Source organism: Armigeres subalbatus, chromosome 3 (genome assembly GCF_024139115.2).
Source record: "Armigeres subalbatus isolate Guangzhou_Male chromosome 3, GZ_Asu_2, whole genome shotgun sequence".
NCBI classification, from domain to species: Eukaryota; Metazoa; Arthropoda; class Insecta; order Diptera; family Culicidae; genus Armigeres; species Armigeres subalbatus.
Window position 1 is genome coordinate 292,549,178 of NC_085141.1, and position 24,282 is coordinate 292,573,459.

The following is a 24,282-nucleotide window of genomic DNA, read 5'->3' on the forward strand; positions in this document are numbered from 1 at the left end:
AATGGCAAAAAGCATGGGACACCGCAGTCAAAGGTCGTTGGACCCACAGACTAGTTCCGGATGTGTCCAACTAGGTTGATAAGAAGCATGGTCAAGTCAACTTCCACCTAACACTACACAGGTGTTGTCTGAACATGGTTGCTTTAAAAAATTCCTACACAGGTTTTTCTTCGCAGATTCTGCGGAGTGTCCTGAATGTGTAGGTGAGGTAGAGTCGGCAGAGCATGTGATGTTAGCATGCCTGCGATTCGAGCTAGAACGCAATGCCATGCTGCTTGTTAGTGGTATGGATACAACCCCGGACAACCTCGTCGAGAGGATGTGCCGGGAGGAAGCTATATGGAATGCGGTGAACACAGCATCTCAACAGATTATGTTGAAACTACAGCGGTGGTGGCGTCTTGAACAAAACCAACGAGTGCAGTAAGGGCCAACCAACATGTCGCGGGTGGGCTGCGGGGACCTCAGTATGTAGATATAGAGGTCATTGCGGTTCATGCGCGATGGTTGTTGTCGGGGTTATGATACGGACCGCTAGGTTACTATCATAGCTTGCGATCGACGGGTGGTGAGGTAGCCACCCTTGAAGTCGATGTTGTGTGTATTAACGTCAAGTGCGTTAGCATAGGCGTGCGCGTTCTCAATAATCCCCCCTGATGTAATGCTTAATTGCGGGCCGGGGTACAGACTGGCGAATGGGTTTTTGTTTTAGTGGGTCGGGTAAGAGTTACATGACATACCCATCTCCACACTACCAGAGTTACCTCCTCAGGTGTCTGGTTGCAGATTTCCGTTTACCCTTGCTCAAGAAAAAAAAAGACCTTAAGAGCGCGAAATTAGGGTACATCACGGTAAATCGCAACCACTTTCGAATTCGATTTAACACCATTCCAACCTATTTCGATTATGGAAGTAGACGTATCTTGAAGTAACTCTACTTTTACTTCTTCCAGTGATGTAGCAAGGAATGTCATCTAGATCCATTATAGTTATTATGAAAGTACTGAAAATGCATGATCATATAGTTTATTTTTCAAATACAATTACTTCTGATTACTGTTCTGTTCTTATCTCAAGATGTGTTTAATTTCGTATTTCCTTCCACTTTTCACTCATATGATCAATTTAAAAATCAATAATCCTCCACTTCATCACAAATACCTACAATCAGATCGGCCACATCAACCCACTCGCCGGAGGGTACTCTTCCATATTGTACGACACATCTCTCCCAATATTTATTCTGATTTCTGGTTTTTATACGTAACGATAAAGAAGCCGCTTTTTACACGGATCAAGACAATTCTCTTTTTAAAGAAACAACATAGCTTCTGGTTACTTTCGCAGTTCTTTATAAATTCTTTTTATTCTGATTTTCTATTAGTGTTTCCCTTACAAAAACGGTATCTAATCTGGGATTTGGATGTGTTGAGGTTTTTAGAAACAGATATGAAAATAACCACAAATCAAGGGTCGACAAACTAATCGAAGCAAAATTTTCAGCTGAGAGAGGCCAATAAAGTGAAGGATGGTTGCTGTATGTCTGCCAATTGACGTTACCACAGGACGACAATAATTTAACACAAATATCATTTTTAAACGACAGTTCATTCATAGGGATAAGGAGCAAGCTTATGGGGTTTATCACACTAAAACTGATTAATCTTCAGTTGAACTTAAGCTGTTAGAGGTCAGACAACCTATCCGAGATACGCAGCGCAGGGAGAATTCAAATTAGTGTCTCTTTAACATTTCTCTCTCGGATTCGGAACTAAACAGAATGGAGCTAATAGAAACGCAGCTGTGTTTCACATTAAATTTAACTTTTGCGACTTTCAATCTTGAACAAAAAAGAAGCAGTCACACTGGAGAACACACTTTAAGGATTTTACTATTCACTTCTATTTTAAATAGCTGATTCGATTCTTTTCAAAAGTCTCTTCAATGTTAATAATATGCTCACGTGTTTGTATCTGTGTGTGTTTGTATCGGTGTAAGTTCATTCAAACGCTCTTTTTTCTCTCCCTTCATAATTTGCGTGTGTCTGTGTAAAAGTGAGTGTGTTATCATTTCCGTTACCCTATAAAGTAAAGCTAGAATCTACGGCCCGCCGCTCTAGGGTAAAATGTAACGCACGTAAGGAATTTCCACATCGTTTCCGTCGTCGTCGTTGCAGCAAATCTCGAACACGAGAGCACGGACGTGCGGTTCGATGTTCTTCTTCGAGACACGCCTCACCACCTCAGACATCGACATGGCCAATCGTTCCGTCTTCTTGTCCTTGGCCATGAAGAACGCGTAAAGCATACAAACGCCCTGCGAGAGCATGGTAATCTGTAGCTTGTGTTCGCGCTCGAAATAGTCCAAGAACTCCTTCAGCGTCAGCTCGCCCTGTACCTCGAAGCGATCCCACAGAGTCCAGTCTTTGTCGTAGTAGGTCTGCTTCTTGGCTTGGATGGGCTCGGAGAAGGTGAAGAAGGGCAGAGCTAAGTTGATGAATCCGTTCTTAAAGCGTTCCAATGTGTTGAAGCTGAGAAAAGAGATAACGGAAACAGTTGTTAGTGTTATCTTGGGTTAAACCATGTATCTGTAAATTTGTGGGACCCATTTGTCTGAAAAATACATAAACACTAATCATTATCTCAACTTACCCCTGGGCAAGCTTGTACAGCTCCAACGAGACACAGCCCGCGACTAGCGAGGTGGTGGTAGCAATTGCTGGCATGATCTTACCGGCGATCAATTTCGACTTGTGTCGATCGGCCGGTGGAATCTTATAGTTGGCGGCACGCAAGTTCGAGGCAGCCACAATGAAGTCCATGTGCAGATTGGCGTCGTCATCCTTCTCAAACTCAAGCGGCGTGACGGTGAAGTCCAGTCGACCCAACGAAGCGAGTTCCTTCTGTAGCCGGGTAATGCGGTCCTGGTCCAACTCCTCGCCGGAGGCTCCGTTAGCTTCCGCTTGCATGGCGGCATCGGTGACAGCAATCTTAACTCCAGATCGTGGGGTGAATTTTGGAACCTAGCGGAAAAAAATAGTATCTATCATTCATCTCTTCGGTAGAAGCGAAAATTTAATGTTATATAAATGATTGTCACTGCTTAGAGCTTTACATTTATTGACTTATTGCTTATTATTATTATTTTCTTATGCAGCTTAGTTTGAATGCACTTTGGATGCACATTCTCGCCTACGTCAGCAAAATCGAATAAAAAACTATAGGAACGAATTGAATTCGTTCGTAATTTTCACTGTATTTAGGGGAAAGTGGGGCAAGATCACCATATGGGGCAAGACAGCCAACGTTGATTATTACTTAAGTGAGCATTATGTTCATTAATCATGAGGAATGGCTAACAATAATATAAAAAGGCTATACATACTACTGAAAACGCACTTTGACAACCTCACTTGTTCTTGAAATATTGATTTTAAAAACTGATATTTACCAAGACTTTTCTACATTAATAATTTAAGGAGATTCGCAGTAATTATGATCGACAGGATATAAATCTTTGGATATATGTCGACTGGGGGTGGTATTGCTAACTGTATTAGGAACAAGGTCATCTCCAGGAATAAGAGTCGCCTAACGCATTTAAAAAACATCAAAAAAGTTTTTGCAGAATCAGAGATGATTTAAACAACGGATATGGTTTTAATCGTAAAAAATAGCTTTAGGTAAATTTGGATACTGTCGTAGAGCCAGTGGTCAACAAATCAACATGGAATACGACATTTTTATGCGAAACATCATTTGAACATAATCTATAAATAGAAGTGCAAGAAATGTGTCATAAGTTCTAAATAAATTTAGCATACTTTTCATAAAATATTTGGTTCTCGTTTGTCTTGCCTCAAGGGGGTGGCCATATTGTCCCATATGATAAATATATAGGCATCATAAAAACACCTTTTTTAAGAGTTTATAAGATACTGAAAGGTCATGAATGTTAATTGATAGGTACTTATTTCGAAGACAGGTCATCATAAAGGTGTATCATGTACAAATCAGCAGAATTCGAAGGAGTTTCACTATTGTACAAGGATTACCGCTTAGGGTGGCCATCTTGTCCTACTTTCCCCTAGCTGGCTTTTTGCGCATTTGGATTATATTTATTTGGGCTCTCTGAGTACATTCAATTTTGTAGGGATGTTGTATTTGATGCTGTTTAATGATTACGTCGACGGCGTCAACACTAGGCATGTGCGTCAAAAATGAATCGGCACGCCACCGCCGTATGAAAATTGACCACGCCGCCGAATATTTTTTTACCACGCCGATTCCTGTTGGAAATGCAATGCAATTCCTGTCGGAAATACATATTTTCAGCCAAGATCATATGACAATTATCTTATTTACAATTATGCAGCATTTATTCTCATTTCCAATAAAGTCTAGACCCAACAAAATTCAAAGCTTATGATAAAGGGCTTATTTCATTTTTCATTTTCATTTTCAGCTAGAAAAAGTAGCTTATTTAGCCTAAATTGTTTGTTGAGGAACCGCTAGATGTCTTGTTGTACAACGTGTGGTGACCTCCTTTCTGCAGAACTCTAATTTGGATGGATTTGGATGGAACCGTTAATGGGACAAGAACACGTCTTTCACTTCCAATGTTATATTTTATTGGCAATTAAAAGTGAGGTTAGGTTTCGAAAAATTCCAAAACTGGAGTCAAAATTTACGTTCTCTTATCACTTTAATTGTATGAATCAAAGCAGGGTTTTCATTATCAAACATCATCTTCTATTTTAAGCACAAGAAACAGTGCATAGAACGTGTCAATCATCAATTCATCGAATGATGATCCTTCGTTTTTAACCTCACTTTTATCTTTTATCTTTTATCCTATTAGGGCACTGCACGGACGGAGAAAGAGATGGTTCCGTGCAGTGCCCTATTCTGCCTTATAGGGCACTGCACGGAAACAGCTCTATCTCTTTCATTCCTCATAAATTTTGACGTTTACTGGCCTTGTTGTTTTTTAATTTCTTTGCAGCGAGCAGAGACAAAGCAGTCCGTGCAGTGTCTACAGAGTAAGTCAAAGCGAAGACCACTTTATCAAGAAGACTGGCAGCTCTGGCATTTTTCCATACAAGCGGTCAACTTCATTGCCGACAGAGCCTCTTCTGAGTTGAAGTGGTAGCTTGTTATCGGTGTGGTAGTGATCTTAGCTGACAAAAGTAAATGGGATCTAATAAAGGTGCGGAGGAAGTCGATGTCTGCTAGTGTTAATTAACTGTTAACAAATAACTTTTAGAAGAAATATTTTCCACAGTAGGGAAAAGTAGAATTCTACTCTAAATTGTGTCGACATCGCGAATACAGTTACAATACTTGCGATCGCAATATGCCAAAAAAATGGTCATGAAGCGTGTATACTAACTATTTTCGCAAATCGCCAGTACCAATCAATTTACATTGGCCATCCACGATTATGCCCTTCAGTTAATTGCCTAGCTTCTGGCTATTAGTCAATCGGCACCACGAACCCTCGCCGCTTGGTTCGCCGGGTTACAAAATTTCTCTTTTATGTTTATTTTGCTGAAGATCTACCAACACAAGCAAACGTCGATGAACCCCGCACCTTTATTATTTGCAATGGAATATAGCTAGTAATTCACAAAACAAACCACACGGAATCACAAATCAGCTCAGTTTTGTACAGGCAGAAAAATTCCTCGTGAAAATAAGTTTGAAACAAAAAGAGTTTTTCGTTGCAATTTAGAAAAAAAACACAAAGGACTTATTCGGAATTATTATTTGTATGAAAATCTCGCTTGGGCAGTTCCTTAGTACTTAACACCAATCAAGAGAGAGAGAGTCAGAGTGTAAGTTCAAAATTGAGGCTGTTTACTTAGTTTTATATGCTTTAAACTTATTTCTTTGGGGTCTTTTTGTGTGCTTATCCGTTTGTCTACAAAATAAAGTGTTGTAATTTAAAAACGAATTTGAACCTATTGGAACGGTAGAAACATCAAAAACTGAAAAGCGATAAAAATTAATTTTATTTGCACATGAATAGAAAACTTCTAACTTACTGTTTTGGATCGTCTGTTTTACCTTTTTATGATATGTCTGTCTGAACCTTATAGACTCCGAAACTACTGAACCGATCGGCGTGAAAATTTGTATGCAGAGATTTTTGGGGCCGGGGAAGGTTTTTAAGATGGTTCGAGACCCCTCCCACCTTTGAAAAGGGGAGCTCCCATACAAATAAAACAGAAATTTCTGCATAACTCGAGAACTAAGCAGAGAATAAATGAATTTTAGGCGAAACGAAGTTCGTCGGGTCTGCTAGTATAACATAATAAATTACGAACTTGTTCATTACTTGAATATCTTTCAAAAGAGAAAATGTATTGAATTTATTGTATTGCAAATTTTGGAAAAAATTAAAATAACTATTGATTTCATTGGCAGCAACTCACTTCGGAATAGAGCGCGAGAATGTATTTGTGAAAATGTGGTGCACACGCTTAATAGATATCACACGGGAGGATTCGCGATTAGATCTTAGTGCGAACTACGAACAAGATTAACGACAAGCATTGAAATGGACAACAAGAGGAAAATATGCGTGATAGAGTACGACGACTATGATTACAGTCTAACATCAGTAAAATTGGTACCCGACAATACTTGTCCACGGTGTCTCTTTGGGGAAATATTATTTTTCAAAAATCAGTACCCCTGAAACACCCACCACGCGAAAGTATATGATCTCTTCTTTCATATCGTGGGTAAACTTAAATGTTTATCAGGCAATCTAGAACAATTTTATTTTTTTTTTTACTTTTTTTGGTGCAAACTTCATACAAATCTCAAATGATAGCCGAATTAACCCCCCAAAAATGTTTAAAATAATACTATTTATACTATAAATTTTGATCCCACAGTCCGATTTCATGTCTAAATAATTATCAAAACTGCATAAAAACGTCATTGAAAATAAGTTAGGGGACAACTACAACGATATTGATTAATTTGTCAATAGATAAAGGGTGCCAATAACCGAAACAATAAAGGTGCCCATAAACAGCCTGTATGCATTTCCTTATATTCGCGCTAAAATTTCGATGGCAATCGAATCGTTAATGAACCTCAATTTAGATTAAATTTACTGTATAAATACGCACTGGAACTCACTTTTTCAAATAATTAAATTTCAATAAAAGATTCGTAAGGGTGCCCATAACCGAACGGGGCCCACAACCAAACCTCCTCCCTATAAAAATCGCTGAAAACACAGAAACCAGTGGAGTCATCCGACTTTGAACTTCACAACAGATAAAGATCATAATTTTACTAGCAGACTCGTCGACATATATTTTGTATTCATAATTTAAGTTTGCTCTGCAATTCGAATTTATTTGGCAAGGCAAAATAATTTTTTTCTACATGCAATATTGGATTCTATTTGCTTGATTAGTTCTCGAATTATACAGAAATTAGTGTTTTATTTGATATAGAAGAAATATTTTCCACAGTAGGGAAAATTCTACTCTAAATTGTGTCGACATCGCGAATACAGTTACAATACTTGCGATCGCAATATGATAAAAAAAATGGTCATGAAGCGTGTATACTAACTATTTTCGCAAATCGCCAGTACCAATCAATTTACATTGGCCATCCACGATTATGCCCTTCAGTTAATTGCCTAGCTTCTGGCTATTAGTCAATCGGCACCACGAACCCTCGCCGCTTGGTTCGCCGGGTTACAAAATTTCTCTTTTATGTTTATTTTGCTGAAGATCTACCAACACAAGCAAACGTCGATGAACCCCGCACCTTTATTATTTGCAATGGAATATAGCTAGTAATTCACAAAACAAACCACACGGAATCACAAATCAGCTCAGTTTTGTACAGGCAGAAAAATTCCTCGTGAAAATAAGTTTGAAACAAAAAGAGTTTTTCGTTGCAATTTAGAAAAAAAACACAAGGCACCAATTCAAAACGATTATATGTATGAAAAGCTCGCGCGGGCAGTCTCTTAGTCCTTAACACCAATCGCGAGAGAGAGTCAGAGTGTAAGTTCAAAACTGAGGCTGTTTACTTAGTTTTATATGCTTTAAACTTATTTCTTTGGGGTCTTTTTGTGTTCCTATCCGTTTGTCTACAAAATAAAGTGTTGTAATTAAAAACGAATTTGAACCTATTGGAACGGTTGAAACGTCAAAAACTGAAAAACGATACAAATGATTTTTTTTGCATCGGAAAATTATTAATCTGTCAAAATTCTGGCTTGCTCCAAGGTAGCATAATCACGGCTAGTGAATTGACATTCTCAATATTTGCCGTTTTTTCTATATATTAACATCTATTTTTGTTATCTATCATCTGAATTTTCTCAATGAATTATTAGCAATGACTGGTTTCCTACTCGCAGCTGCCAGGCGCTAATGTATATGTGCAAACAGCCAGCATGAGTTAACCACCGGAAATTTGTATGGCGAAAAACATCTAACGCGGGTTTTCTCAAAGTTAGGAATTTTCAAGAAAAACTATTTGGTATTATTTCTGTACACGCCCGTTTCAAATTACTCAAAGACTAATGCTACGTTTAGACATGGCGAATTGAGCAAGTCGCTTGAATCGAACCCAAACTGAACGTGTAAACACCTTAATTCAATTCACTTGAACGAAAAGAAAGTTGAACATGTTCAACTTTTGGCAAGTCAATTGAATTTAACTGAGTTGTTCAATTCACTTGCCCTGTCAAAACGTAGCATAAGTGACGGAAATCTTTCTAATTTTTCGTAAGAAGTGGAACTAATCAAAATTTGAGTAGTTCCACTTTTTTACGAAACATTAGTAAGATTTTCGTGAGATAAAAGATACGGCAATACAATTTCACTCAGTCTCTGAGTGAAGAGTTCATTTTCTACTATGTCTAGGGATAGCAGAACCTTTTCGAACTTTTGGGTTTTTAGGCAAAATAATGATAAAAACTCAGAAAAATCTAGAGAGTAAATTATTTCAAATCAAATCATGAAAACAGTCTTCAGTCGAAATGTGAAAGAAATTAACAGGTCCGTACGGAAATTGATATAGAGTGCGGCACTGTAATCGTCAGCTCAAGACAAAATTCCGAATATTATTCGGCTTAAAGTTATGCTGATCTCATAAAATTGGAATACGTTTAATCTCAGTGTACTTCTCGAGAGTTTTTTTTAGCATAATTTAAATGTTGTTTTAATGTATTTTGATTGATCGTGTAACTGAGGTTACAGTGTCAATTCACTCACACAAACATACATAGTACCACCTCGGCTCACCGACAGCGCTGCTAACAGTGTCGCCCGATTTCAGGCTGTGTTGCCAGTCTTCTTGATAATGTGGTCTTCGGTCAAAGCCTACTACCCCGATTCGATGCAAAGCATACACTGAAATTCGAAACTATCCAAAATCGAGAGTGAAAGTACTCAAAATTGAGTGTTTGCTCAACACTTCTATTTTGGATATATTTTTGTTTATGTAGATGGGTGATTTTTGCTTTGCTTTGAAGTCTACTCCAAAGACTCACCTATGAATTATTTGGTTTATATGAAACTATCCAGAGTTAAATTATGACATGCCACACAGTTTTGGATGAAAATTTACTTGTGGCCATTTTGGTTGAACACTATTTTTGCTGACAAATTTAATTCAAGTCAATTTAAAATATAAAACATGATTTCTTGTAGATCTCTATTGAAAATGATTCTCTGCGGGTAAGTTTAAATTGATTTTAAATAATTAAAAACATCTATAATTAGTATAAGTCAAATTTCAGGATGATACGTAGCGGAAACCCTGAAATCGAAAACGACTGATGGTTCGATCTTCCGGCGCAGGAGCGGGTGAAGCCACGTTGAAGCCGGAACATTCTTTTCCCGTTGTCAGGACAAAGACAGGACTCCATATCAAGATCATGCTTGAAAGTCCAGGAGCCAGAAGAGTGCAGTGAAGACGATATGCATTATATATAAATTAAAATAAAAACATGTGCGTGGACGTTTGAATTTTTGTACTATATTTAATTAAAACGAAAATCACGATTAATAAAAATTTTCACCCAAAATCAACTCTTTTAGAAGAAGTAAAATTAATCCAAAACAAAGTGTTCTTAAATAACTCAAAATTAAGTATTATGCAAATAACTCAATTTTGAGTGGTTGCACTTTGCTGTCAAGATGGGTGAAAACGACCTAATTTTGGATTGTTTCGGTTCTCCGTGTAGCACATCATTCTCCCTTTTTATATAATTGTTATTTATTAAGTTTCATTACAAAATCTTTATATCTATCTGATGCTCTTCTTTGTCTGACTTGCAATCCTTCATCAGATGTAAGACCTGTCATTAGTCCTTCATTTTCTTCAGAGAAGAATCCAGCGAAATTACTCTCTTCACAAATCGACCTGTTTGTGTCATTAACCTCCTCGCATACTTCTGGTATAGTTGATGATGTAGGGACAATCTTTTTTTAGATGAGATACAAAATTCCTTTCATACATCATTCCGGAATACATGTCTTCTACCGTTGCTTTAGGGCCAGATTTGTTTACAATCGTACACTTCTAGACCAACATTTGAAAAGGGCGTAACAACCAAAATTTATTCCTTCTGATTCTTCGTCTACATATATAGCTTTATATGTGGACGAAGAATCAGAAGGAATAAATTTTGGCTGTTACGCCCTTTTCAAATGTTGGTCTAGACTTGTCTTTGTTGAATGCAGTTGATAGTTTGTTTTTTGGCGTAAGATTTCTCATGAGAACAATATCTTCTCCATTGATGTCCGAGGGTTTGGCACGACGTTTGATGTCCTCGCGTTTCTTTCCCTATTGTATGTTAAAAAAAATCTGTGTCTCGATCAGGCATTGAAAGCGTGAGTGAAGTGGACGAGCATTGATCTAATTGAATCATAGCATCCTATGCCAGTGAGTGAACAGCCTTGCTCAGATGGATACCAAACAATGATTGTGAGCGATCGTTGCTGCGTAAACAACGAGCAACAGAGTTCGCCAAGCCAAACTTGGTATGGTATCCAGGGAAGCTACGATTGGAGCATTTGTGGTACGCTCGCTCTACTAGAATAAAACCAAAACACATCAGGTGTTCTGCTTTATTCACTCTGCTTTCAAGTAGCTGGGATGGAGGAGAGAAAGTATCAAAGCTTCCAATGCAGTGTATAAGAGTTCCATTCTCATATCGGACTTAATTTTCCTAATGTCTGAAAAGATTTTTCTAACAGCGTATGGTAACAACACTCATTGTTAGGTTACCAAGTGATTTGCCTCGCTCAGTTGTCTCCCATTGGTGAGCGATGATCATCTTTAAACATTGAATCAACGAACGCCAGATTTCAACGATCTAGAAAGCATCAGCGATTAGGCCGCAGTAGAGCATCAAGTTGGAATGAATTTAGCCGATTTTTACTCATGATCTGATTTTTTTCAATGCCTGCTCGATAGTCGGTTGCTGGTGGACTGTATTCTATATCTTCAACAGCTGGTAATTTGAATCTTATGGTTCTTCCACAACATAGTTCTGTTGGTGTTTTGCCAGTTGTAGAGTATGGTGTAGTGTAATACATAACTAAATAATCTTTCAGATCGTTCTTCCAGTCTCTTCCAAGACTGTGACTAATCTGCAGTCGTTTATGTAATGACCTGTTTTGCCTTTCCACTAGGCCATTTTCCTGAGGCCAATACGGAGCGGAATGAACAGGAATGATGCCATGTATTTTACAAAAGTTTCTAATTATCAAAAGTTTTCTAAATATCGAGTGTAATGGTCCTGGGATACCCTAGGCGAGTAAAAATTTTACTGAGACGGTCAACTGTGTCAGAGGCCGTTATACGGGTCATAATTTCAATTTCTTTGTATCTACTGAAGTAATCTATTATAACTAGTAGATATTCAACAGAAGGGAGCGGACCCATAAAATCAATGGCGAGATCAACCCATGGTTTTACAGGCAACTCTTTTCTACTCATTGATACAGGCCGACTCGGTAATCCTACTAATTGACAACCTTCACAAGACGTGCAGCATTCTTTCGTTTCTCGTTCCATTGAAGGCCACCAAGCTCGTACTCGTAGACGTCGTTTCATAACGGATTCTCCAGGATGGCCTTCATGTGCCAGATTCAACATTCGATCTCACATTTTTTTAGAAACAACTAATTTATTACCTCGAATCAGTGTCCCCCCCGATAAAACCCAATTCATTCTGGAAGGGCTCGTAATACTTCGTCAACGGATTCTTCCAATGCATTGTCCTGATCGGAGACATTCTCTAACGGCAGATTTCTGGGTTGTCTCGCGAAGCTTCCTCTATTTCACCAATATCAATTGCCACAGATTTTGGTGTTGCCAAAACCATAAATTTGCTCAATTAAAGTTAATTGCCTATATTCCGGGGATTAAACCACCTGACTTGGACATTAATTTACAATGTTGTGAAAACTCATATGTGAATATGTACATTATGCTGAAAATGTATTGAAGGTAACCACTTTCCCTTCAGTGGGACTCGAACCCACGACCCTACAGTACGCTAGACTCCGTCGGTCTTCGCAATTCAGCGGCTACTGAATGAGCTCGAAATTCACAAATTGGACGCATAGTCAAATCACCCGCAATGCGGTCGGGTCTGAGCTTGACGACCGACAGGTGAATAGCTCACACAACCTCACTTGATCAGTACAGTTGCTGATGGAGAATGTGTGTAGCCGCCAGACCGCGGGTTTAAGAAATATCTGGAAAATAGTCAGATAAGTAAACGCACCAAAATACGAATTTTCAACTCTAACGTGAAATCTGTGCTGTTATACGCTAGCGAAACATGGTGTGTATCAGTGGAGAACACTCAACGGCTGCAGGTGTTCATCAACAGATGCCTGCGGTATATAATTCGGGCCTGGTGGCCTCACAACTGGATCTCAAACAACGAGCTTCATCGTCGTTGTCACCAGAGGCCGATAGCAACAGAAATTCGGGATCGAAAGTGGGGTTGGGTCGGCCACACTCTACGTAGAGGCCCCAAAGCCTCAATAAAGAAATAAAAGAAGTCGACCAAAATCTAACCTGGCAACAGGTTAAAGCGATAGCTGAGCAACGCTCAGGATGGAGATCTTTCAAGTCGACCCTTTGCACCACCGGAGGTGTACAGGATTCATAAGGAAATTCCCGTTCCTACATAGCGCATTTCAACCATAATTAATTGCCTACTTTAAGGGTATTAGGGGAACAGACGGCTTTGGCAGGTTTTGTTCTATTATTGGCAGTGGGGTTTTTGTCGACCGATTTTTATGAGATTTGGCCACAATATTCTTTGATATGCAAAGAATGTTTAGGCCAAATTTGAGCAAAATCAGTCATAAAAAACCCCCCTGACAATAATAGAACAAAACCTGCCAAAGCCGTCATTCCCCCTATCTATCATTCAACAGTGAAACGTAGTGTATGAATCCAGCTGCTGGATAGGACAGTGCTGCCCATTATATAACATATGAAGAAGACTCACGATGTGGAATATATTATTAATGTACTATACAAGCAGAACCGACGTACTTCGTTTCACCTAAAATCTGTATTTTTTTACATATGCAATTTATTTAAAAGACGGTCAAGTATTCGAGATTTACAAATTTGGATTCCATTTTCTAGATTAATTCTCGATTAACGCAGAAATTTGCACTTCATTTGTATGGGAGTCCCCGTTTCCAGAAGAGGGAGGGTCTAAAACCATTATAAGAACCTTCATCGTTCCCAAAAACCTCTACATACAAATGTTTATGCCGATCGGTTCAGTAGTTTCCGAGTCTATAACGGCAGACAGACAAAAAATCATTCTTATGTGTATAGATTTGGTTCTACGTAGTTTACGTCGAGCGGCCGTGTCTTGTAATATTTTTATATGAAACAAACATATCATATAAGGACCTTTAATTCTAAGGAGCAAGTTGTATATTTGAAACTGGTTGATAGACTTTTGGTAACGCGTGACAAAAAGTATATAAGTTTCCTTCTCCGAAATAGCCAACATTATTCAAATAGATTGAAAATTGTATAAGTTATGAAAATGTTTTTGTTGGCCGCATAAGGGTTAAATTTGTTTTACAGTGTGTTCAAATGCTTTTGCCAATCTGGCTATATGTCTATGGGCCGATTTCTTCACCTCCGCTTAGGCCTTAAACCAGGTTTAAACGTATGGGTAAGCACCGCTTAAGAGTTAAGCGAAGGTGAAGAAATTGGCCCTATATGACATAAAATTGATGTCAAGGCTTAAAATTCATGTTTTGTTTTAAACCAGTTTTGATAATTAATAAAATTTGTTCCGAATTTGAGTGAAGCGAGATGAGCGTGCGGCCGATTAATATGAATGATTTTTTCACTGAAGGATATAAAACGATCTGCTATCCCCGCGCAAGTATAAAAGTTTTCCAACCCTATCCCATCCCAAAGCCAACCGGCGAGCAACGGAGCAAAGCCCCACCGAGCAAGACATCATTGCCAGACCGACGACTGCGAGAGGCACAAGGTCGAATACCCAGTCACGGTTTGACTGTCCATCCATCCGGTCGCTTGGCACTATCCCGGACTTTGATTGAAGGTGCGCGGGCTCGGTTGCAGAATATAAGGGCTTTTGCGGCTCCAGTTGCTTCGTCTGGTCAATCGCCTCGAAATACACAATGCGAAGCTGCAGTTTTTCAATGCAAATAAAATATTTTTTTAAAGAGTTAATATCCCCTCCTGTCGTTGATAGGCTTCACTGCAACGCAAATAGTCCAACCAAACAAGAGTTATTTGGTCCAACCAAACTAGAGTTGATTAGTCCAAACGTAGTAAAGCTAGAAAGTGTTATTTCCAGTGAAAAACCAATGTAAGCATGAATTTTCTTGCCATATTGAGTCATGAAAGTGATTGTGTGCTCATCCATCCGCCACAGCACCAACAACGGTGGTCGGTTTTAGTCGGAGTCCACGTGCAATTCGTCAGCGGTTCCCAACCAGCGACGTGGGACTTGGCTTGGCTGAGAAAGAAGATAAGTGAAGAAAATGTGTGCACACTACTGACATTTTTGTAACTGCGCGTGTGTTGAAGTTAGTGTTAAGCAGAATTAGCTCACAATTTACGGCCGTTTAGAAATTAAATTGTTATGTACTTGCTAGTGAGCTATTATAGATTGTGATAACGTATTTGATTGTTTTTTTTTATTCAATAAAATCGTAATGAATTTTAGTCGCGTCGCGGAGTTATGATTGGCTCCCATTAGTTTTTCTGTGCGTTCAAACTTTTTGTAACGTGAAGTTTTGCATCAAGCCTCGAGACTGTTCTGCACACCACATCATGTTCGATCGCGCACCAATTCCGCTGGTTTAGAACAAAACTGGCGTAACTCAAAATATGAAAATGGTTGGACACGACAAATTCAACAACACAGTTGCTGTTATAGTCGGAGATACGAATACAGATCGAAAAGTGCGTCCTGTAGCGCTCGCCATTTGGCTCCGGCGTGGCAAAGGTTTTAGTTGCAGTTTCGTCGATATGATTTTTCCTTTACAGGGCAGCTGAAGAAACTGGGTATATGATTCTGGCTACAGTTCGCGCATCGTATCTTCGGTCGGGCGGTTTGATCTTCGGAAGATGAACATGAAGAGTCTTTGTGAGATGTGATTCGCCGCACTTCACACACCTGATTTGCATGTAGCAGTTCCCCATGCGGTTGTCATCGGATGCACTGGATGGTGTCTCCAATCTTCTTGAAAAATAATGCCAGCTAACAACGACGTAGAAAAAAATCCTTCTGTTGTTGTAGCTCCTGTAGTTTTATCTTGTAAAAATAAAGAAGATACAAAGATTTCGCTTTGTTTGATGAGTGCAGCATTTTTACATCCACCGGAAAAATGGTTTTGCACTGTAGTTCTTCTTGAGCATCCTTCAAGTCGAATATCGGTAGATAAGCTAGAACTATTCTTATCGGTAGTGCTGTGTGTGAAAAACTTCTCGATTTGAGAGCAGCAACAACAGTGTCGAACTTTGCCTTCTCGAGTGATTTTAGTCAGTAGAAAGTGGGGCAAGATGGCCAGCCTAAGCGGTAATCTTTGTAGAATAGTGAAACTCCTCTACTGATTTGTCCATGAAACACCTTTATGATGACCTTCCTTTGACATAAGTATAATATATTATTTAAGATAACGGTCATTGGGGTGACCATTCCACCTGTTGTCAATAAAATTTTGTCTGTGATCAAATCATAATAATAATATGGCCAGGGAAGGGGGCCTATCTTAGCGTAGCTATGAAGCTAGATCAAGGTGTAGGAGCGGTCTCGACTTTCGTATATTCGTGCATTCGTATATCATGAGGCTAACACGATAATACTTTTATGCCCAGGGAAGTCGAGACAATTTCCAAACCAAAAATCTAGATCAACATTTGAAAAGGGCGTAACAGCCAAAATTTATTCCTTCTGATTCCTCGTCTACATATAAAGCTATATATGTAGACGAAGAATCAAGAGGAATAAATTGTAGCTGTTACGCCCTTTTCAAATGTTGGTTCAGAAATTTACCGGCACCGGTAGGCGAACCCAGCCACCCACAAAGCATGGTCTTGTTTTGTAGCTGCACATCTTACCGCTAGGCTTAGAAGATCCCTAGGGTGGTTAATAACCGTGAAATTGCTGAATGAACAATGACCTGCGAGACGAACCTGCGGACAATTACCTACCCCAATTGGGGATGCAATGCCAACAAATAAGATAAAAGAATTATTACCAGGTACTTCTACTTCCAGTAATAAAACAGTTTTCCTCTCTTTCTGAAGGCATTCTTAGGAAAATACTCACATTTATGTAACCGGAGCATGAGAAAATAGGAAATTGACACAAAATCGCAAAAAAAAAAAAAAGAAAAACAATTTGAGTGACCCATACCTGTACTTTGAGAACCATGTCTCCGACTGCGGAACGGTCACGCTGCTGAGGAATACCGTACACTTCGGCACGCAAGTTGGCGGTCGCAAAAACATAATCCAAATGCATTGGGTTCTCCACGTCGAACGTGATCGCTTCCGGGCAGCGTTTCGGACCGGACCAGAATGGTTGCCCGGAAGAAGTTTGTTGGTCCGGAGGGAAGTTGAACAGCAGTTGGCTGATCTGGTTGGAATACTGCTCCTGGAAATGGACGCGAGCCCATTTGACACAGTCCTCGAAGCACTTTGGCCTCTCGTCGATCAGTGCAATCTGTAACAAAGCGAATCACATTAGGAAAGGAAACCCTCGTATTATGTAAAGAAACACCTACTTTAACCGATTCCAATACTTCCAGTGGTTGCACACCAGGCAACTTAAGTGTACGCTCGATGAAGGTCGGGTCCGAAACGTACTGAGCGGCATTGGCGGCCGATTGTTTGAAGATACCTTCGAACATGTCACGCGCCCACTGCAGAGTATGCTCAATAGCATTCGGGAAATTTTTCAGCGTACAGATAGGGATTGACTTCTCCGGAGGGTCCTGCGAAGAACTGTAGGACTCGGTCAAGAATGGCACCACGACCTGGCAATGGAAAATTAGTTTAAATGAAGAGATAAAATAAATAAAATAAATCTATTCTCTTGATAGCCATCGCTGCGTAATTTATATACAATATCACATGTGTTCGTACACTTACCTGAATGTTACCCATCGTTCCGAGTGTACCCGATTCCAACAATGGCTTCCGGTAATAGACGCAGCGGCGATCCATGTAGTTGCGCGCGTCGATGTTATCCAGAGCATTAGCAACGCCATCCAAACGTTCAAAGAATTTGTCGTCGTAAACCTTCTCTGTTTCTGGACCAACACGGTTCTCATGGGAAACCACCTTGATATCGCCGTTCATGCGCTTGACGGCCTTTGCTGCTACGCTCGATTTGGGCTGCTGTACATCATGCGGTCGGAACAAAAACTGCCTGTTCAAGTTACTCTTTTCAATGAGATCCATATCAGTGACAATGATCTCACCACCTTCCTTGGATGCTACTCCGATCATGGCAAAGTTCTTCAACAACTCACATCCAATTGCACCGGCTCCCACGATAAAGTACTTTAATTTGCCGAGGACGTCTTGGAATTTGCGTCCAAATACTGCAATCTGAGCATCATAACGAGATCCAATTGGTTGACATTCTTCTTCCAGAACACCACCTTCCGGTAAGCATTCAACGGCATCAAAACAGAAGTACTGATAAATCGGGGTGAATTTGCCAGTGCAAGCCTTCATAACTTCCTGAGCGGTGATGCCACCGATAGCTCCATTCATTGGACAGAGATCACCGGCACAGACCTTGGCAAAAGTAGTCAGGGCAGTTTCGTTGACTTCGTCCAGCTTCAGTTCCTTGCTGCGTTCCTTGCACAGTTCAACAAACTCAGCAGCATCATCGGCGTTCCAAGGACGCGGCAAACGACCATTCTTTTCCTGATAGCGCCCAAGCACGGTGAACGCCAGTTGCGTGTTCTGCGGGTGGTCCCACTTGGCAAAGTCCGAAACGATAAACTCGGGTGCATTCTCCGCTTCGGCCAACGACTTAAATGTCATTTGCTTGGGCATCTTGACCTGGGTGACGATTCCACCGCGAACGTAGGCACTGAGCTTGGTGGTGTCGCCAACGCTGAACGTGTACGGGCCCAGCACCTTGATCTTGATCGGATCACATCCATTGAGCTCGGTCATACCCTCGACCTGGTTGGTGGGAAAGAACAATGAACGAGTTAGAGCAAAATGATAATAATCCGTCAGTATAGAATTAGTTAGTAATGATGGATTGCGTCATAATAAGTCAATGAGTTAAAGAATCAGAAAGGCACAAATTAACAGCTTCTTTTGAAGATGGTTGTCGGCTACACTACACTACGAATATTACACCTCAATAGCGAAGTACATACCGTGACATGCCCTATTACCGTGGGGTTAAGGACGTGTCCACAATAAATTCGCTATATAAAATTCAATTTGTAATAATCACCCTTGAAAACTATGTCGCTTTAATCAATATTAAATACATTTGAAGGGAAAAATATGTTTTGTACCTCAACTCATAAATAATGAAGAAAATAGTATTCGACATTTGACTTATGAATATGCCTAATACCGCGTACATTCCGAAGCAGATTCCAAATACCGCGCAGAAAATTGCCTAATACCGTGCCCGATCAAACAAGCTCAAATGATGAGCTTAAGAGCACATTTACAATGAAATAGGGGTAACGGCTCAAACCTTGGCCCATTATGCTACGGCTGAGCACATTTATCGCTATAAATCTTCATATATTGCATTTCCAACCAGAATTATTCCACCAGCCGGCTTGCTTACATTTGGTTTTGATGCCAAATAGTAAAAAACGACGATGAATGTCCGCACTCTGAAAAATCTTCACGTCATGTTTACCTGAAAACAAATGTGGTTCTCATCCACCACACTTTTCACGTAAGAGTGACCTGAATGGCATGTAACCTGAACAACACTTAGCTTCGGTGAGTTACGTGATTTATCAGGTGAATCTGACTGGATTTTCCAGTACTAATGACGTGAAGTTTGAAAGTAGTTACGTGTTTGATCAGGTGAACCTTACGTGATTGCTACGTACTGGTTACGTGAACTTTTAGTGAAAGCTACATGATATCAGGTATGCTTTGAAATATATTACAAAATGTTTTTTTTTTAAATGAATGCAAAATAAGTTAGTAACTGCCAGCAGCCATAAATAGGAAACCTCTTCGCGTTGCTGATGCGCTTGATGCGTTGAAATGCATTTGATGCAAAATGATGTCTCTAATATTAGACAAGGAATGCTGTCATTCGGCAATTGCACTTCGGAGCTATCGCTAAAACACTGTTGGAGAACAAATCAACGAATGTCGAATGAAATTTATCAGATTTGGACAGCAATGTTGAAACTAGATTCTTTCACACACATTGCTGCTATTTCCGATGTTGAACCAATCAAAAGGTAGTCCATCCTTGGACGTTGAAATCTGAAATAATTTTTTTATGCTAACGCTACCGAAAAACTGCGTAGTTCTAGACTTCATGTAGCTTAAACTTCTTCCAAATCACTTTTCTACGAATCTTCTAAATTTCATGCGACTTCCGTTGATATTTTTTCCAAGGAGGGAACTGGAGGTTCGGAAAATTCTCGCCTAGTTGCACCTAAAATATCCTTTACCTCTGCGAAGCCTAACTATGTTTAGGTTATGTATCATTCATTCTTACGTGATTGTCAAGTCACTTCCACGTGAAAAGTATGGTGGATGATAACCACGTTTGTTTTCAGGTAAATCTGACGTGAAGATTGTTTACAATGCTGGTTTTCCGTAAATGCCGAAGCTGCAATCACACTAACACAATCTCACTTAAGTTGTTTACGAGTACATACAAACATATTCACCAAGATTTTTAGTAAAAGTTACGTGAATTTCAGGTGAACATTACCAACGTCACGTAACAATCGTCGTTTGTTCAAGACAGTTCAGTTACGTGATTTTTCACGTGAATATGACGTGATGATTATTTAGAGTGCGCAATATCTCATTCAAACCAGCGAAAGTCTCGAGAGAAATGGCCAAAATATCGGCATCCGTGTCCCTATCATGTGGATAATTTTTCAGCCCACTTGGGACGAGTGATTGTTGATTTCGAACATACGAAAGATAAAGATGGGTTGCTGTTTATAGTACCAGTCATTTTGCTTGCGTTGGATAAAGGCAGCATGCAAACAAATAGAGAAAATCAAACCATCTTATTGAGCGTGAATTCTAATTGGTTGCATGTGAAATACTACCACACTGATTGTGAGAGTGCGTTTTAGATTCATCCAATAGCACGATTACCAAGGACATGCTAACGAAAATACTATTATATGTATCATTTATTTCCCATATATTTACCATATTTGCAAGTGAAGAAGTTTAGAAAAATGAAAACTTTATTAAAAACTGCAATTGCAAAAAGACTACATGTTCTAGCCCTCATGTTGTGCCTTCAAACAAATTACATACGTTAATTATTGGCTGCCGCATAATTTTGAGATTTACTGCTAGTTGAAACCATGGCAGTTGTGTTGCTCTCGCTCTCGCGATACTCTCAAAGAAACTTTTTTCCAAAACGTAAACAATGCTTTAGGTGGGGATGATGCATAACGCATTACTGAAGAAAGCCAATTGTAAAACTTATTCTAGGCAATTCCTTGCTTTGTGCTGTGCATAAACAGTTATAACTGTTCCAACTACCTGATATTATTACACAATTATTCATAAATACAATTAGTTGATGCTTGTTCTTTACTCTGCCTGCATTGAAGTTTCATGATTGGTACGTGCGTTTGATTCCACTCCTCTCTATATCGATCAGCTGTTGTGAATCCTCTCAAAACTCTCACGTGTTTCAACTTCCCGAGTTGAGAGAATACTTTTTCGGTATCATTTTACAGATCAAAATACTTTTTGCAAGCAATAATAAATCTAAATTATGATGAAGATATTTGTCAAGTAATTTGACTTGAAATTATTCCCATGAAATGACGTTGAAAGTTTATCTAATGAAACATACGATACATTGTATCTTTCCATTATTAAATGAGAAATGGATTCGTGCGAAAGATGATAAAACTAAATATTCGTACACTAATTGAATAATTTATTTGCAAAATTATGAAGAAAATGGTGTATCGAACCTCGAAAGGTTGATGCTTGAATCGCTTTTGCTTGAATCGTGTTTGGAAGCCGTGAGGTAGGCAATTATTTTTGGTATGTTGTGCGAATGAAAGCGATTATATCGTGATTCGAGAAAAGCATCATGATGGCCCATTCACAAACTACATGACGTTTCAGGTTGTGGGAGGGCACTTGTCTGAGCGTGGACTTTATAAATTTTAGAACTCTACCATATATGAAGGGGGCTACCCCAAATGGCATAATTCCATTTGGCATAATGCCGTTTGGCATAAGTCCGTTTGGCATAATGCCATTTGGCATAACGAGTTGAATAGCCAGGGGCCATTTGGCATAAAGACCATTTGGCATAACGACCGTTTGGCATAATAAAGAAAAATAGTCATAACGATTTTAGGGCCATTTGGCATAACGACCATTTGGCATAATGACCATTTGGCATAAATATTAAAAGAATTATAAAAACTCTAGGAAGAAGCTCAATTTACATCTGTATTATTGCCTTTTTCTGGGCATATGCGTATTTTAAGGAGTGATTTACTTTTACTCCTAACGGGTGGCAACCAAAAAATGGGATTAAAAAAATGGCTCGTGATAAAAATACAAAGAAGTACAGTTTAATCTGATATATGTTATACAAAGAGTTGTCCTTAGTCTTCATACTTAGACTAATGAATATTGGCATATTTTCCGTGGTTCGCCGTGCTGCTTCTGATCCTGCTTAAGAGTTGCTTCGTGGCTTACTTTGCCTTATTCCGGGTAAATGCGTACTTTTAAAGAAGGAGTCATCTACTCTTTTGCTTCATCCCAGGCAAATGCGTATTTCGAAAGAAGGAGTCATCTACTCTTTTGCCTTATTTCGGGTAAATGCGTACTTTTAAAGAAGGAGTCATCTTCTTTTTTGCTTCATCCCGGGCAAATGCATACTTTTAAAGAAGGAGACATCTACTCTTTTGCATTATTCCGGGCAAATGCGTACTTTTAAAGAAGGAGTCATCTACTCTTTTGCTTCATCCCGGGCAAACGCGTATTTTTAAGAAATGAATCATTCACTCTTTTGCCTCATTCCGGGTAAATACAAAGGAGTCATCTACTCTGTTGCTTCATCCCGGGCAAATGCGTACTTTTAAAAGAAGTCATCTTCTTTTTTGCTTCATCCCGGGCAAATGCATATTGTGGTTCTCGAGATTTTTTAGCATTTTGCTCAGTCACCTCTGCCTCGCTTAGTTGTGCGCCGCTAAGGTATTTCAGTATATTGTGGTACCTATACAATTTTCATCAATTTTCAATGTAAATATTACATCGCACATTACACTGTTTGCACTACCAAGATCCAGCACAATAACATACAGAACCCAACACAGGCTTATTGAAGGCAAAACCCGTTTAAAACTCAAACAATTCCATCAAAGAATATCTTTTGTAAAGGGACGACAAAATGCTGAATACCTTAGAAGCGAAAGTGGAAAAGCTCACCGAAAGCTCACATCTGTTTGACATTGGTTTATTTACTTTTTGCATGGCGCACAACTCGGCGCGTGAGATCCGGCGCGTAACTGGAAAGCCAGTATGCTAATTTTAGAAGAGAATCGCAATACTCGCAATCGTAAATAATGCCTTTTCTTGCCAATTTCTCAACAACTAGGACCGCTCCCAGGTAACAACCAGTTGGAACTGGTGGCGCTCCGCGCCTTCTATCAAACAGAAGTGGAAAATATCGCCAGAAGTCTTTAATCTTCCTGAAATCAGCAGAAGAAGTCAATGTTTATGTTTGCGACTTTCGCCCTTATGAAACAGCAATGTCGATATATTTCTACGATTAACCTTTTTTGTGCCAAATGGTAGTTTTGCTAAACGGCCCGTTGTATTTAATTCATTTTTCGAGGATTATGCCAAATGGTCATTATGCCAAACGGTCGTTATGCCAAATGGCCTCGAGGTACCCAACAAATTATGCCAAATGGTCGTTATGCCAAATGGTCTTTATGCCAAATGGCCTTTAGACATTTAAATCGTTATGCCAAATGGCATTATGCCAAACGGTCTTATGCCAAACGGCATTATGCCAAATGGCATTATGCCATATGGGCTTCCCCCATATGAAGCGTTACTAGGGGCTGGGTGTGGGTTGACAATAATTTAGCGTTATGTAATTTGCGAAAGAAACTTAACGGTTGAGCGGATTAACCTGTTTTTACAAAAATTCTCAGCAACCTAATCGCAAGCATCGGATATACTATCTACAGCTTTCGGTTATTTTCTCCAGTACGGGTTATTAGTGAGAATGTTTTAATTTTAGAGTTTCACCTATACTAGCGTAGTGCTACACATCGAAAGCGCATGCCACCATTTGGCTACGGGTGCCCCCAGTATTGTCCAAAAAAAGTTTTGGTTAATTATGTCGCTATACTAATGGAAATTGTGAAATAAAAATGATAGCTGACATAGTGTGGTTGTTATCCATTCATCTGATGTGCGAAAGCAGGTATGTTCATTCAGAAAACTCTTTTATTCGGCAAATGAAAAACTCTAGCACAGCCAGCCTGCATAAGTCAACGAAACATAGCTG

At 39.4% G+C, this 24,282-nt stretch overlaps 1 protein-coding gene across 2 annotated transcripts in view; it reads right to left on the minus strand.

Annotated features, from left to right (window-relative positions):
- Positions 1–1,010: 1,010 nt before the first annotated feature.
- The window catches only part of LOC134224829 (ubiquitin-like modifier-activating enzyme 1), a 127,544-nt gene continuing 104,272 nt past the window's right edge, over positions 1,011–24,282 (minus strand). For both annotated transcript variants that reach the window (XM_062704430.1, XM_062704429.1), the window contains exons 3-7: positions 17,676–18,725; positions 17,309–17,560; positions 16,939–17,247; positions 2,652–3,022; positions 1,011–2,530 (exon numbers count right to left, since the gene is read on the minus strand). In XM_062704430.1, coding sequence (XP_062560414.1) covers positions 2,116–2,530; positions 2,652–3,022; positions 16,939–17,247; positions 17,309–17,560; positions 17,676–18,725 — 2,397 coding nt within the window. In that variant the 3' untranslated portion in view covers positions 1,011–2,115. The remainder of the gene's footprint in view (positions 2,531–2,651; positions 3,023–16,938; positions 17,248–17,308; positions 17,561–17,675; positions 18,726–24,282) is intronic.